This window comes from Eretmochelys imbricata, chromosome 3 (assembly GCF_965152235.1).
Source record: "Eretmochelys imbricata isolate rEreImb1 chromosome 3, rEreImb1.hap1, whole genome shotgun sequence".
NCBI classification, from domain to species: Eukaryota; Metazoa; Chordata; order Testudines; family Cheloniidae; genus Eretmochelys; species Eretmochelys imbricata.
In genome coordinates this window covers 111618031-111635641 of record NC_135574.1, presented here as the reverse complement: position 1 = coordinate 111635641, position 17611 = coordinate 111618031, and the positions used below count along the sequence as shown (strand labels likewise).

General features: G+C 37.6%; 1 protein-coding gene across 7 annotated transcripts in view; it reads right to left on the bottom strand.

Annotated features, from left to right (window-relative positions):
* Positions 1 to 17611, bottom strand: part of STXBP5 (syntaxin binding protein 5) — a 189638-nt gene that overhangs the window by 150645 nt on the left and 21382 nt on the right. For all 7 annotated transcript variants that reach the window (XR_013345657.1, XM_077813176.1, XM_077813177.1 and 4 more), the window contains exons 3-4: positions 8035 to 8116; positions 6564 to 6664 (exon numbers count right to left, since the gene is read on the bottom strand). Coding sequence is in view for 6 of the 7 variants with exons in the window: in XM_077813176.1 (XP_077669302.1) it covers positions 6564 to 6664; positions 8035 to 8116 (183 nt within the window). In the remaining variant the exon portion in view is untranslated. The remainder of the gene's footprint in view (positions 1 to 6563; positions 6665 to 8034; positions 8117 to 17611) is intronic.

Here is a 17611-nt window from a genome sequence, read left to right as displayed (position 1 = left end):
TTTTAGGAGAACCCTTCTTTGCAATGTGAGCATCAATTTTCCTGCACCAGTTTTTTACATCCTGCCTGCATTTTACCCAATAGAAAACCTCTCAGCTTGGCTAAGATTTTTGCAACCCCACAGTGTTCAGCAGTTTTAAAATAATCACAACCTCAGAACTTTCTTTTCAATGTATATGGCACAAATAGCTAATACCTTTACCTATAACCTGCTGGTTTTTTCCATCTTTTAACTTCAGGTTTTCCCACTGTGACCAGAAAGCATTTATTTTGGTATTGTGAAGGGATACTGCATTCCAGAATGGCTGCGTTTGCCAATGGATTTTCCCACCACATACTACTCTTATATCAAGATCCTCTCTTTAGAAAGCTTTTAGCTGCTCTAAAGTCTACTTCTACGACACCAGGAACATTTTCACTTCTGAAAACTGTGGGAAGAAGGCAGACACTCATTTCTTCCTAGGAACACTCTTTCTTTAGCAATGAATTCCTTGCTCTCCTGGCACTGTTTGCAATTAGACCCCGAACAAAGCATCAGCACTATCATGTCTGTGCACAGACAAGTGTGCAATTGTGAAATCATAGTACTGCAAGTTTTTCCAACGACCTGGGAAGTTGCCTTTCAGGATACCCTGAATCTGAAGAGCCATTGCAGGGACCTTACACTTTCTTGCATACAAATAGTGATGAAAATATTCTACATATTTAATCACTTCCAGGAGTTCCTTTCAGGTACTGCAAGAATTTATCTCAGGAAAAGTTAGACATTTGATGTAATAAGCCACCACCTTCTCCAGTTCTGTGTGTTCTTGTGTCAATACTGACCTCAAACGAAAGCATTAGCATATTAGTCCAATATAAAAAAGCATTTGGAAACATGGATAGGCAAAGACAGGAGCAGTCACAAGAGCCTTTTCCAACTCTGAAAATGCCTCTTCACACTCTGCTGACCACTGAAATGGTTTCCCTTTCTCAACCAACTTATGCAGTAGTTTTGCAGCACTGGCAAACACCAATAAATCTTCTGCAACAGGAGCAGAGATCTATAAAACTTTACATATCTATGAATGTCCTGGGAGACGGCCAATCTGTACAACTTCAATTTTTCTTTTTATCAGTGGAAATTCCTTCCACACTGATTGTGTGCTCAAGATAAATTACTCCATTTTGAAACAATTCACATTTTGGCGGTTCAATTTCAGATTGGAAACATTCTGTTTACCACAGACCATTTGTCAATCAATACATGTTCACCAAGATATAATATAGAAACAAGCAGCTGAAAGAGGCATGCCATGTAATACTTTCTCCAGTTGTCTGTCAAAAGTGTCTGGTGCATTGCACAAGCAAAACAATTATTTCAAGTTATCGCAGGCCTTGACCTGCTGTGAAAGTAGTTTTTCCTTTGTATTTTCGATCCACTTCAAAGTGACTCCACACAGAATCTGGTGCTGCCATCTATTTTCTCATCCAGAACTATGGTTGAGGCCCAGGGACTAGTAAAGCCTTTGTCTTTATTTTTCCCTGTTGGAAGGACATTCCCCTCCTCCCCGCAATATAAAGCACAGATGATTAAATATATCACTACACACTTTAGGGTATCATTTGCTTCCAATATACAACATCCTCTTGAACAAACATGGTACCAGTGCACCCTAAGATGTCTTACATATTTCATTATGGATACAACAGAGGAGCTTTAGGCTATGCTTCAGGTTGCACTGAAATAAAGCAGAGAGTAAACCTTGGTTATACTGAAAAATAGCGTATCCTCTACAAATTTACAGCACTTGAAGTGCAGAATAAGTTTTGTGTTTTTGATTACATTTTTTAATTTTTAAAATTGGCCATTTAAGAATGCTCTTGCTGATTTTCAGGAAGCACAACCTTCACTTTAAATTGCCGGTCAATTTCCCGGCTTTTCCTAATGTCTCTGTTTTTGTGTGGTTGAGTACTCTTACTGGTTCTGAGAACTTTCTGTTTTTAGCTTCCAGCTTCCATGCTCTGGAAGGGTACAAAGCACTGATAAACAACCTTAACTCTCCTTTAACAAGCTTTTTTTGTTGGTGAATATACAGTCCATAAAGAACAGAATTCATCATAGGCTGTGTTTATTTCATTTCCACCCCCCATCATGTCTTCCTTCCTTATTTTTCAATTTCTACCTATGATAGTTCCAGAATATGGGGTTGGAGTGGGGAAAGACAAGAGCTATTTCCTTAGAAAATGTCTAGAGAAAGATTAAGTAGCACCAATGCTATCAACCAGTTTAACCTAAGGGTGCTTTTCAATTTCTAGCTGATGCATATACAATTAGAATTTAATTAGTCTTTTGGGAGTATGTGTCTCTTTCAGCATCTGACCCATCTGTCATCGTCCACTGTGCATCACACTAGCTCTGAGCATACACAGGGAGTTCTTCCTGAGCCACTATGACCCCAGGAGTTGTCCCTGTGAGAGTTTCATGACTGAATCCAATAGACCAGCTTGGATCTGCAGTGTATATATTTTCCTTGTGACACAGACATTTCCCATGTATTTACTGTAACATACAAAGAATACATGTAGTATATGCACTATATATTGACAAGCACACAATTAGGTCTATTTGCCACTAGTTAAAAATTATCACTGTGGCGAGTACTTTGGTGAATGAAGCATAAGAAAGTATTGCCAACTGTCATTTCTACCAATTCTAAAAAATCTCTAGACAGAACATTTTCAGAAGAGTTCTGCTCTCCTTTATTACAAATATCTGAAAAATAAAAAGGTTGATGTTTGCTGTTTTGGTTTTGAATTGACTGTAGTGAGTCTTAAGGAAACAGTTGTCATGTTTAGTGTCTTATGTGGAGAAGTCTGTGTGACTATTAAAAAAAATAAGGATAAAGCTTGAATGGTTAAGCACCAAAAAGTCATTAAATGCCAAAGTTTAGGATGCTACTATGTATGCACTACAACGCAGTTGTATTATTAATTATTTGTGTTCTCAAATACAATACCAAAATATTTCTACATTCCTCAATATACATTTGGCATCTTGTAAATTTCTTTATCTTTACATACTATAGTTCCATTAGTTTTTCTGTCATATAACAGTTATTAATTTAGTGGCAATCCTAAGAGCTGCTGTGCACTGCTTCAATGGAAGTCTTCTCAATTACAAATTGCCTCAACATCTGTATTTCAGTCATTCACAGCACCCATATTCTATACACTTAGATATTCTCATGTTTGGAGACATGCCTCTGAACAGCAGTTTATTATTTCTATATCTCAGACACCGTTTCTTAGAGAAATACACATATACAAGGGTAAGATACCCAAACATGGAAGGCTCTGATTTAGCAAGCAATGGTTTAATAAGAACCAGTAGCTGAAAGTTTAAATTTTAAAAAATTTATCTTTCTTTCAAACTTGAAATAATCATGTGTAATTAATCACTGGAACAATTTATCTAGGGGAAAAAATGCTTACTTATCCTACAGCCACTGTCATTCTTTAAGAGTTGTTTTCAGTATAGATTCCACTGTCAGAGGACACACACGTGCCCCTTTTAAGTGCCCCAAATGTTCAATGTTGGATTCTTTGGAATAGCAGTATGCTTCAGGGCTGTGCATTCTTGTGCTACCATGCAAGGGCAAAAAAGGGAGATGTAGCTTTTTCTATGATGTTCTTCAATTTGGATAAAATGTATACTGGCATTTGAACTGTAATTGTGTAGATATTAAATAACGTTTAAATGTTTTTAAGTGAGTTTGCTACTGAAGCAACACATTGCCGTACTTTGATAACTACATAAGAGATTAGTGCAAGGATTAATTCTAGTATTTGATATTTGAGATATTAGTGTAAATTATAAGGAAATAATCCTAATCCAAGTAAAAGTATCGATAAAATTTTGAAGTTTTTTTTTCATTATTAGGTTGTCATAGGTTGTCCTCAATTCACACGTCAGTCAACTCTGCTCACAGGAAATTTCTCATGGGTAAACTTCACTTATTGTACAAAAAAAACCCTAAGAAATTAGCTGATCCAAGCAAAGGCATTGTAAAGTATCTACTTCAAAATAATGAAAAAATATCAACTTGTAAATACAAATACAAACCTTACTAAGGGTACTTATATCATCCAGTTAAAAAAAAAAAAATTCAACATACATCCTCTCCAGGAGTACTGTAGACTCCAAGAATGAGGATTTAGAATTATTTGCCTTCAATATACCTATAGTACCCAGTAGTAATCATAATACAATTATCCTTCACCTTTCTGTCCCCTAACAGAGTTGGAGTCTGTTTTGTTTTATAAATGATATGGTTAAAAGAAAAAACTGACCTTTCAAGGAAGTTGGTAAAACTTATCCCACAATACCAGATAGGAATTTAGTGTTGGAGGCATTTATTAGAGTTTTAGAGAGTATTCTGATCACTTCATAGGTCAAGAGGCCATTTTTTTTGCAGACCTATGATATCTACTTTAGAGACTTTGAAATTAATTCAATTGTGTAAATAAAATAATTTTGATAGTGACACACAAACAATTGTGCACTGCCAGAGAACCAGCAAAATTTGTCTTTGCAGCTCTTGCTAGATTGCTCACATTTGGTTATCTACTTTGCTTTTATCCTGCTTAAATTCACAAGTATGATTCTGAATGTGTCTTTTTTAGCTGTGGAAGATTCACACATTTATCAGAAAGCTCACACTTATGCTAATGACACTACAGTCAATATCCACAATACATAAAACCATTCTTAAAATTCCCCACCTGTCTTCCAGTGTCTAGCATTTGTATAATCTTAATGTGTTTAGATACTGATGTTTATTTTTGTTATGATTCTCACTAAATAGTAAAGTTTGAATGTAAAGAGACAGTTAAAACTATCAGATTCCATTATATTATAAATAAGGCTGCGAGTTTTTCCACAGAGGTCACAGATTCCGTGACTTTCCATGACCTCCGTGACTTCTGCAGCGGCCAGTGCGGCTGACCCTGGGGGCCGCCTGAACAGCTCGGGTGGCCCCGGGCCAGCCGCACCAGCTGCTGCTGGGGCAGTCTTGGGCCACTGTGCCCCCCTCCCCGCAGCAGCAGCAGGAGTTTGGGTATGTGAGGGGGCTCAGGGCTGGGGGGAGGTGAGGGCTCTAGGCGGCGCTTACCGGAAACAGCGACAACCCTCAGCTCCTAGGCGGAGGCATGGCCAGGCAGCTCTCAGCACTGCCTCCACTCCCTGCCCCCAAACACCCACGGTGCCCCTGTGCTGCCCACCCCCCTCCAGCATTCGTGGCGCCCCCCTCTCCCCCACATCTGCAAGATTTAGTCAGGGGTATATAGTACAAGTCATGGACAGGTCACAGGCCGTGAATTTTGCATCTGATGAAGTGGGCTTTAGTCCACGAAAGCTTATGCTCAAATAAATTTGTTACTCTCTAAGGTGTCACAAGTACTCCTCATTCTTTCTGCTGATACACACTAACACGGCTACCACTCTGAAACCTGTTTACTGCCCGTGACCTGTCCATGACTTTACTAAAAATAACCCTGACTAAAACGTAGCCTTAACTATAAACTTACTCCAAATGTAAAAATAAACAAAGTATGAGACATTAAGGATCAGTCTTAAGTACTACAAACAAGGCTATTCAATCCCATCAGTCAGTGCAGCAACCTCCGTTTCAATTATAGGTGAACCCTATTGTGTTTCACGCTAATCATAACATTCTCCTTAACAAGTTTTGGAACAAAAATATTAGTCTACTATAAAATCAGGAGCCAACTATCTCAGCTCCTCTCACAGCACAAAGCAAAATTAATGAACTACTACAGAATGTGTACCCAATCTACTTATGCATCCTTTAGTACTTCTTAGCATTTAAAAAATTTAGGAGTAGCACTTCAATATTCAATGACATCTAGTTTTCTAGGCCACAAATTTTTTATTTTTTGTACTCCTTTAAATTTCAAAGGAAGTTTATCAACCCTTTCTACTTTTCTCCAATACATATTTTGGATTTTTCAATAAAAAAACTGAAATCCCACTTTGAAAGCCAACTCAGTGTCTCACATACAAGGATGATTTAAATGGTCTAATGAGATTAGTAACAATAAAAATATTTTTAGTACCAGTGTTACTCGGATACACCGAACATGTAAATACAACTGATTATGAAGTGTCAAATTCAAAGCCCATTAACTCTATGAAAAGATTCTATTTACTTAGGTGTGTTTTGGATCAAGCTGCAAGTAATTTTCATCATGGTGACTATCTTTAGCACTCATTCTTATCAGACAAATTGAATTGTAAGTAACTGTAGAAAATAAAAGGGTGTTTAAATATGTTAGTGTTTCTACTTGATTCAACTAACTTAGGTCCCAATTATCCTGCAACTCAAGCCCACACAGTCAGTTGCAGGACCAGAACCTTAATCTGTAGCAGTTTAGGTAAAATATTCTTGAGATTGATTGAACAGCAAACCATCTGATCTTTAGATTTACACCCCCCCCCCCACCCACACACTTCATATATTTTTAAAAATATACATATGCAGGTGATTATGACCCAATTCTTACCTTTCTCTGTTAAATTTGAGTGAATGAAGTATAGCGGGTCTCTTTTGACGCAAATTCCATAGGTGTAAGGTGTCATCAGCCAAGGCACTCACAAGAGCTCCCTTGAGAAAAAGGATCATTCAGATGTTCATCTACATTTAAAGTTTATACTATCTTTCACTTGTGTAATATTCAGTTTCCAGAGACTTGTTTAACCAACATCAATGTGAAGAAATTTTATAGCAAGACCATCATTCAAACTGAAAAGTGCTATAGTAAATTTATACTACTACTTAAAGTAACAGCTTCAACTTTAAAAATTTACTTTTGGGGTAAATGTAATAAGAACAGTAATAAAACATGGAAATGAGTACCAGTTTTATTTATTAAGAAGGTACATATTTTAAGCTACTGGATCACATTAAATACAATATACTATGTGTATTTCACCACAGAAAAAAAGACTAATTCTTAAATAAGTCACATATTGCCTTGTAGAAAGTAATAAAGCTTTTGGTGATATTTCTGATGGAGTATTTAGAAAAATAATTTACCACTTCTTTTTAGAAAACTATTTAGTTTTCTGATATCCCTTATAACTGTCATTTTACATCAATGTCTCAAGAAAAAACAGTAGTTTGTTCCGTAAGATCCCAGAACTACTGTATCACATTTCATGAATATTCTTGAAACTACCACAAAATTTATAAATTAAAGGTTTGTTTTTTAAACTACCAGTTCTGTCTGAAAATGTTAACACCTACTAACTCTTACAAATTACATCTCCGAGTAAATTATTTAAGAGCCTACAGGAAAACAAATATTTTTATTTTTCCAGCTGGTTCACTTCTTGCATGTGACAGCATTTTTGTTAGTTTCCTCTGTCTGAACTAAGCAACAGGAGACAGCAAAAAATAAATTAAAACTCAGAATTGTTAAGCCACAAAAATTGGCAAGGTGTTTCTGGAGCAGATGTAGATAAATTAATCTCTTTTAAATGACCTATCTTTCATATTAATGGTGTCCCTTTAAATTCCAGATGTGTAGCTACTCAATTAACAATGTTTTTTAATAAAGATCAGACTAAATAGCTTTGGCAAATGTTTAGAAAGATGGTGAATGAGGTAATATCTTTTACTGGGTTAACTTCTGTTGGTAAAAGAGACAAGCTTTCAAGCTTATCCATTCTGCAATGTTTGACCATAGTTTTTCTAAGAAAACCTATGAACATTATTATCTTGTTTACTGTGATAAAATACCCCAAAGAGAAAATTACTTTAGTAGTTTATTTTTGGACACCTGTATTTTTTTCTTGGAACAGAGCAAGAACAAAGTTAATATATAAGGACAATGAATAAATTATTACTATTCGATAAATATATGAAACAGTAATTCATATTCTTATTTGTATTTGAATGCTTTAAAAACACAGCCTTAAATATATGATGTACCTTCTTTTTGAATGACAGTAAAGATTAAACTCTTTACAAACCTCATTAATCAGGAACTGGAGCTGGATTACTGCAGCTTCACTGTCATGTTGGCAGTAGCATTCAACTCCTGGCCGACCAAAACTGACAATGCTATTAAGGAATAACTGTTGTATGTAACAAAAAATTAGTAAAAATGAATATTATAAAAGACTTGATGTTTCTGAACAAGTCCTAAATAGATTTGCAATTTGGTGCTTGCATTATTACCAATTTAGTTAATTATAAAACATGCTTATGTAATAATCAGAAAAGTTATAAATCACAAAGCCATTTCAAAATGCAGATCAGACACTTTATTCCTGTTCTTATTTACAATATAAATTAAGCCCCATCTTAATGATGTTCCAAAACTATTACTTAAACTTTTCACAAATTTGGCTGAGGAAGGATCAAAGTGGCAAGGGAATGGCAGAGAAGTAATTCCAAAGGACAATGAGGTATTATGGCAGTTGTGAACTCACTGTCACCCTCTCTATGCTCAGAGGGTGACTGAAAGGCTTTCATATTGGTAGGATTGAGGTAAACCCGGGACTGAACCACAAAAGATGAAACCTAGACTTACTTCTCAATGAGTCCTTTATTTCTCTCCTTAAGAAATAAGGACTCCTCCTCTTTGGTGCCTTTCAGAACTGTAGGAAAAACATTACTTGCTAGTTAATTTTGATCTTTTGCCCTTTCCACTATCTCACATTTAGTTACAGAGCAGTGAGGAAATGGAAAAAGCTGCTGGAGCACCTTAAGACCAGCAGGCTAATCAAAGCGGTCAGTGAAGAAATGCAGGGCCATGTTTAAATTAGTATTTAAAAGATGATTTGAGAGCTCTCATTGAAGGAAATTCTAGTCTTCTTATGCTCTCCAGTAATGGTCTGACTCTCCTACTCTAGTTCAGGGTTAGAGAAACAATCAAAGGGGCTTTTCAGTGGACGGAACTTAGGCCAAAATATAACAACACTATCATATGCAATATATCGGTGGAACACCACCTCGACTACTGTGTTCGGGTCCTATCACTTCATCTCAGAAGAGATATAGCAGAAAGAAAAGAAAGCCAAAGATGGGCAACTACAATGACTAGAAGAATGGAAAGAATTCCATGCAACGACAGATCAAAATATTGGGTCTGTTTAGGTTAGAGAGGAGGTGAAGAAGAGGGAATGCTGTAGAGATATATAAAATAAAGAATGACATGGAGAAGGAAAACAAGACAATCCTATTTAATACAAAAACCAAGATGACATTAAATTAAATTGAAAGAACTAATTAAGACTGAAAAAAGAATTTTAACAATATGTAATTAACCTGTGGAACTCCCTGCCACAGAAAATTGAGGAAAAGATGCAAGAAAAGATGCAAGATGCAGTTATATGGACAGCATCAATTATATGGAAGGTTTAGACAAGTTAAGTAGTCTGGCATAAGCCAACTACTAACTGCTTGAGGGCAGAAAGAATATTTCCCTGTGGACAAAGTTATTCAATATTTGTCCACCAATGGTTTTGTGCACCATTTTCTAAAGCATCCGATACTGACTACTGTCAGAGACAGAAGTCTACGGTATATAGACAGCTCATCTGGACCAGTACAGCAATTCCTATCTGTTTTAACCCTTTAGGAGCACCAAACAACACTGTTTGAATGTTCAATCAACATTACTTCCTACTATGATTCAGCTATGGTACAGAAAACTTATGTCACAATAGGATAACACAATTAGTTATCTTATTCTTGTCTAACTTAATTTGACATCTAAAGGTTTCATAGAGCATCTACAACTGTATTACTGAAGTGACACTCAGTACCGTAAATCAGTTTACCACCACCACCTCATAAAATGTCAACTTTCTGAAGGAACAGCCAAGAGAAAAACAGTAGTTATTTCACAAAAACATATGGACTGTTAATTGATAGGCGATTGTAAAAAGATGGGAGTTCTTAATCTCACTGCGTGTTGTAAATATCTTATTTAAAAACAGGATTGTCTTTTCCTTTCTCACAGCAAAAATAATCTTAGTCTTTCCAGTGTGAATGGTCTGACAACTGACTCTGGTATACTCCTAGACAGTAAATTAAACTGATAGGATAATATTTTCTGCTGCCAAAAGACAAAAAAAGGAGGATTTAGCATTCGTGAAAGTTATCAGAGAAGCTTGTATTTATCTTTTAACAGGTTCTTCAGGAACAACAGTATATCCACACAGCCACAACTACTGAAAGAAGGTTGTATTTTTTAAAAAAAAGTTTGGCACTTACGTAGAATCATACATATCAAAAATCACTCTCCAAACACTAAATATTTATCACAGATACTATAGGGATAGCAGTAATTACCCCTGTATTAACACTGTCAACCCATTACCTTATGAAAATTCTTCCCAACATTTTTTGAAAAGCTGCAGGACTGGCACTAGAAAGACCCAGTGATAATCCAATCATATCTGGCCAGGTTATAAATAAAAAAAAATCCACTATTTTTATTTTGTGTTTTGTTCACTACACCTTCTTCCTGGCTTGCTGCCGAAAGCAACAAAATTTCATCAGTACTGGTCATTCACAGCTCCAGTCTTGTGCTTCAGCAACTCAGAGCACTAAGCCTCTGGAGAAAACAAAGGTGAATCATGATGCTTTCCCCCATCAAAATACCCTGTGCGTAAGGAGTTGGTGCACAGAGCTGGTAACTAGAAAACTGATGTCTAGATACACTTCTACTGATCAGTGTTGATTCTGAGTAGTTGTAACCTTTACTAGTTGAGGTCTAATGCCCCACTAAAAAGTCACATGGCTGAGAATAGAACCCAAAACCTGCCTCAGATGTAGTACATTCTGCACACTGCTTCAGTGTGTCACCTGTGCTCCACTAATACCTAGTTCATATAGGAGAATAGTCTTCCGCTGCTAGCTAACGGTAGTTACTACTTTAACCTCAGCGATAGAGGCTCATATTAAAGTACTGAAAGTCCAAGGTACCTTGATGATATTTATGATTGAGGGTGGACTGTGAATTATACAGTTGCAAATAATAGAATTTGCTTTTATTTTTTAAATCTACATACTTACACATAAACTATATTAAAAATGTTAAGACTGCAAAGTCAAGAAGTCAGAAGTCAAGAAATACCAAAATTAAGATGGTCTGTACAACCTTAGTGTGTATGCACAAGGGAGCAGAATTGATACAGTCTTTAATTACATGGGCATATAGCATTTTATCCAGAGAACCATTGCCTTATTCAGTACATAGCATGGATGGTGGTGAGGCACTCTTACTTTCTGGAGATGTTATATAGTAGAAACAGAATTAAATGAGAAATTGATTTGGCACATCTAAAAGCAAAGAAAAAATCCACAATCACGCACATATAATTGCGTGCAGAGCTATTTCTGAATATCTACTGCTGAGAAAATGGAGTTGTATAAAGTATGATATACTGAAAAAGTCTGGTAAAAGTTACTATCTGGGTTACTGGTTCATATCCAAATGTTATTAGTGGTAAGCTATTTAGAAGCACCATCTCCAGTAATGTAACAATTGAAATTATCAAGCTTTGTATGCTAGGATTTCCTGGGTTCATACGAGTAACAAAAAAATATTTGCAACAAAGGGTTTTCCCAAATATTACAATTAGCACTAAGCCACCAGAATGAATATCTGGTGAAATGACAGAGATTCTCTTCTGTCTCCACATCAAATATTTCAGATGTTTTAGTTTAGAATTTGCAACAGTACAATGTTTCAAAAGTTTCTCAGGCACCAATTTCAAGTTTAAATTAATGTAAATCACAATTTCACTTATAAAAGATTAAGGGTTTTCTTCCACCCCAGAAGAAAGAGAAAAATACTTAGAGAAAAATAATGAGGGGGAAAAAAGCAATGAACACCACAAATGCTCTGTGTGAAGTAGCCCAGAAAGCAAGCTTGCAGTATAGTAGCAATTTTGCCAAAGGGCTGTGTATCTTGTTCTCAAAAATAAGGCAACTATTTAAAAGCACAAAACAGCTCAGAATGTCAATTAGGGAAAAAATGGAAAATATGCAATTAATTCTTTCTACATATAATATAACCTCAAAGTTCATTACAGGAAACTGGCAGAACCTTGAGCATTCTGCAGTTCTGCAACTAGTTCTTGTTTGTACTGAAAATCTGCAGTTGGAAAGTGGAATGCATACAATATATACATGTTTTGTGTACTGTCAGTTCTATTCAAAGTGGAGCCTATATATTAAAAGGATGAAAACAAATTGCATTTACTGCGTTCACTTTGGCTGGCAGCTAAGATCAGGAATGCTGTGGATGTCAACTGGCTAGTCAGGTGCCTCCAACAACTTTCAAACAGGTGGTTGGCGGGGAGTGAAACATAAGTGAGATTTTCAGGCAGGAATGTACTTATGGTAAGGGAGTTGGTCTTTGCAAGTTTTTTTAAACACTACACTTACCAAAAGTACAGACACATTAAAGTATTCTAAATTACCATTTGCTTCAATACATACTAATACTGTGTTGACTGCTAAACTTCAGTTCATTTGTTTTTCCTCTACTACACTGATGAACCAGTACACAATTGACTAAGTGATGCAAAACGCAACGAACAGATGTCAGAGAATTCAGCATCCTCCACAATGCCAGCTTTCTTCCACACAGAATTAGTAGTTTACTTTAACCCCCCAGGGCCAACAAAAATGCAACAGCTAGCTATGTTTCCTTCCCAATCTTTTTATTGGGTTTCATCTGAATTTGCAATAGATATAAACTAGTATCTTTACTATTTCTTATTGTAAAATATCAAATTACTCATGAATCATTTCTTTTGGAAAAAGAAAAGGAGTACTTGTGGCACCTTAGAGACTAACCAATTTATTTGAGCATAAGCTTTTGTGAGCTACAGCTCACTTCATCGGATGCATACTGTGGAAAGCCTAGAAGATCTTTTTATACACACAAAGCATGAAACAATACTTCCTCCCACCCCACTCTCCTGCTGGTAATAGCTTATCTAAAGTGACCACTCTCCTTACAATGTGTATGATAATCAAGTTGGGCCATTTCCAGCACAAATCCAGGGTTTAACAAGAACGTCGGGGTGGGGGGGTGACGGCTAGTGGCATTCTGTTATTTTCTTTGTTAGGCCTGTCCAACCCCTCAGACAGAGACAAACACCTACAAGATCTCTATCAAGCATTCTTACAACTACAATACCCACCTACGGAAGTGAAGAAACAGATTGATAGAGCCAGAAGAGTTCCCAGAAGTCACCTACTACAGGACAGGCCTATCAAAGAAAATAACAGAACGCCACTAGCCGTTACCTTCAGCCCCCAACTAAAACCCCTCCAACGCATTATTAAGGATCTACAACCTATCCTGAAGGATGACCCAACACTCTCACAAATCTTGGGAGACAGGCCAGTCCTTGTCTACAGACAGCCCCCCCAACCTGAAGCAAATACTCACCAGCAACCACATACCACACAACAGAACCACTAACCCAGGAACCTATCCTTGCAACAAAGCCCGTTGCCAACTGTGCCCACATATCTATTCAGAGGACACCATCACAGGGCCTAATAACATCAGCCATACTATCAGAGGCTCGTTCACCTGCACATCCACCAATGTGATATATGCCATCCTGTGTCAGCAATGCCCCTCTGCCATGTACATTCGTCAAACTGGACAGTCTCTACGTAAAAGAATAAATGGACACAAATCAGATGTCAAGAATTATAACATTCATAAACCAGTCGGAGAACACTTCAATCTCTCTGGTCATGCGATTACAGACATGAAAGTTGCTATATTACAACAAAAAAACTTCAAATCCAGACTCCAGCGAGAAACTGTTGAATTGGAATTCATTTGCAAATTGGATACAATTAACTTAAGCTTGAATAGAGACTAGGAGTGGCTAAGTCATTATGCAAGGTAACCTATTTCCCCTTGTTTTTTCCTAACCCCCCCAGACGTTCCTGTTAAACCCTGGATTTCTGCTGGAAATGGCCCAACTTGATTATCATACACATTGTAAGGAGAGTGATCACTTTAGATAAGCTATTACCAGCAGGAGAGTGGGGTGAGAGGAGGTATTTTTTCATGCTTTGTGTGTATAAAAAGATCTTCTACACTTTCCACAGTATGCATCCGATGAAGTGAGCTGTAGCTCACGAAAGCTTATGCTCAAATAAATTGGTTAGTCTCTAAGGTGCCACAAGTACTCCTTTTCTTTTTGCGAATACAGACTAACACGGCTGTTACTCTGAAACCTGTCATTTCTTTTGGAGTTGGTTCACAGAACCAGATATACAACGATAATACCCTAGCATGAAAAACTATACTGTATTGTGCCCCGAACAATTTTTTATTTATACCAATTTTTGTATAGATGAGCACAAGAAATAGGAAGATATTGTAAAACACAATTCCCACAAACATTAACTGAAATTCCAAAGTGAATTTGCTTCAATCATGTTCACAGCCCCTCTATCTTCTCTTGAACTAAAATTTTACTTGCATGAATGCTCAGAAAGAAAAACAGGTTTTTAAATTGCAAACTTAAGTGCTCATAGGTGTTGAATTTTCAATTTATGGATACATATCTGCACTGGACTCAATATGTTTTATATGGAACAGAATACTATTCTACAAAGCTGGTTACAGGGTTTCCAATGCTTCCCACCTCACCCCAAGCTCCAACAAAGCAGCAATTAAGTGACCCCACAAGGTTTTATCCTCAGGTGTTGTGACTTGTATTCCACAAAAAGACATATGATCACAAAGCCACAGGGGTGGAGAATTGGGTTATGTGGGTGTATGGGCCTGGGAAAAAAAAGGGCCTACAATTCCCGGGCTTATCTACTACTTCTGAGAAATTCAATGCCTCCAGTGGCTTCAAGTATGCTTCCCAAGTAGAAGTTATTAACTTCTAGAAACAATATCAGAACTAGCCAGTGGAGCATCCACTGATTTGCACCTCATCTACTCATGAGAAGGAAAAAGCCCCCAGCAGAATCTTGTGATCACTAGCGTTGCTATTAACCGGATGTTAATAATATCAGAGTTGCTATATAGTGGCATACGCTGTATTTCTTAACTTGGATTGCTTGAGTATGCAATCTTAACACTCTTAATGTGAGTAAATTACATTTTTAAAAGTAAACTTTTTTTAAAGCAAACTGGCAAAATTGAAATTTTATCATGTGGAACCACATCAACACTCCTCCCACTGCTCATCATCTCAAACCTGATTACAACACAATGCCATGACTCAGTGCTTGTTTCTCAGGCCTAGAGCTGGCACTCCACAATCGGCAGCTGCTCCATGAATGCCACCAACAAACTTGAATTGTTTCTCACTATGTCCCACAGCATTCTGTTCTCCAAGGAATCATCATGTTCTCCATGTCTATTGTAGTGGCTCTGCAAAGACTGCACAGTCATGCACTCTGTGCTTGCAATGTTCAAGACAATAGTGCAGGCTCCATGCATCTGTCAGAAATGGTGGACAATGAGGAGGGCCACGTAGATTTGTGGGATTTTGAAAAGAAAGGGATGCAGGTGAAATTATGGGAGGCAGGTGAAATTATGGGATGGAGAACAATGCATTATGGGAAGTTGACCCCATGCTTCCAGTCACCCCTGCATGACTCATTTTGGCCCCATCATGTATTGCCAAAAGAGAGCATTCTAGACGGTGGCAAGTTGTACAGTGGGATACCTGCCCATGGTGCAACTGCACTCTGCATCGATACAAGCGCTTCTGAGGAGTACGCTCTTCGCTGACACAACTAGCCAAGCATGCATGCACACCAGCGACCTACTACTGTGGCAGCTGCATATCAAAATTATTTGAGTCAACATAAACCTGTAGTGTAGACATGGCCTCAACCTGTTATCCTCTATGTCGGCCAAACATAAGACATTTTGCCAGTGGTATTCAATCAACAGCAGAGGAATGCTAAGACTCATGAACACTAGTTCACTTTCAGGTTCTATAGTGGAGCATGCCCTAGTGGTCACAGACCCTACTGCTCATCCCCCATGTCTGACTCTGACCATGTCTTCACCCCCAGCTCCTACTCTCTCTATCCCTTCTGCTCCTATAACTCCCTGCCTATTCCTGACCTCTCTCACTATTCCTGTTCTTCACCTATTGCTGCCACCTCTGATGTACAAAAAATAGGGACATCCAGGATGATCCTGTGCCCATACAGCTAGACAATGCGTACTGGACACCCTTACAGATTTCCTGGGACAGCTACCTCAAAAAAAAAAAAAAAAAAAAAAAAAGGACAATTCCAGGAAAACCTAGACAGGTGGCAACCCTATCTTACTCTTTTGCATTCAACTTAGGCTGTTTCCTCCTTCCACTCCATGCTGCCTGGGTGCTACCAAAGAGCACTGGTACCCGGAACCACAGTGGTCTCCAGCTGTCAGATGGAGCAACTGTGGGACAAATCCTGCTCAGCCCCAGAATGTGCTCAGTCCCTGGGGCAGCAATGGTACCGTGCAGTAGCTTATGCTCAGTTCAGATGGAATCTTTGAGAATCGTACTGTCAGCCTCTTAAAAACTTGTACTAAGAATGTGAAAATTGTGATTTTTTTTTCAGATTCTTATAACGTGACCAAATAGGGCAGATTTTCTTGGGGATGGCAAAAAGCACATCTTTGACATCTGGACTATCTTTTTGCCATATCTCAAGTGCATATGCCAAAGCATGATAGCCCTAGTGTTTCCTTAATTAAATGGTTTTAAGAATTTAACATGAGCAGACAATATTTTCTCTAACCTCATTCTTGGAAAAAGCTGAATAATTTTTGCTGAACCTTTCAAAAAAAAAGTTTTACCTAGACACAGACACCTAGATGGAACATTTCACAACAAATTCTTAAGCTTGGCAAAGTCATATACACAAATAAAAACAGGATCTTATAATAAAAAACATTAAGCAACCTTAACTACAGGGATTACAATTAGTGCTGCCTACAATACATAAGAATGTGTGCACACAAATGCATACATATACAAGTCACAAACTTACAGCATTACCTACCCAAATATTAAGTATATCTTCAGAGCACATGTTCAACTGAAGCTTAGCATACTAGGCACTTTTCCCAAATGCAGACTTACTGAAGAGTACATGAGTGGGGCTTCTGTCCTATGCCCCTTAGCAGATTCACAGCTCACAAAATTCATAAACAGACCAGACTAACTTGTGAGAAAGCAACGAACCAAGAAAGCCATTGAAATGAAAACAAAATTGGCTTAGAAGACCTGTATGCATTTGGATATTTTTGGTGACAGAGCTATAAAATAAGTTCTTGTGATGCAGCACAACAGGTAAAGGTTTTCCCCACTTAAATTACAGTTGAACAGCTTTCACTCATTCATTTTTTGGCTACACCGAAAGAAGGACAGGAGACATTTGACATGGGTTTAATCAGGCTGCAACTTTATTATTAGATGTCTTGGACTATCTGGCAGATAAAAGTATACAGTGCAGGTAACCCCATGTTTATTCTGTAATTACCCAGTGGACTTTTCCCAGCTCCCCCTCTTTTTCCACCCAGGTGCCTCCAGCAAA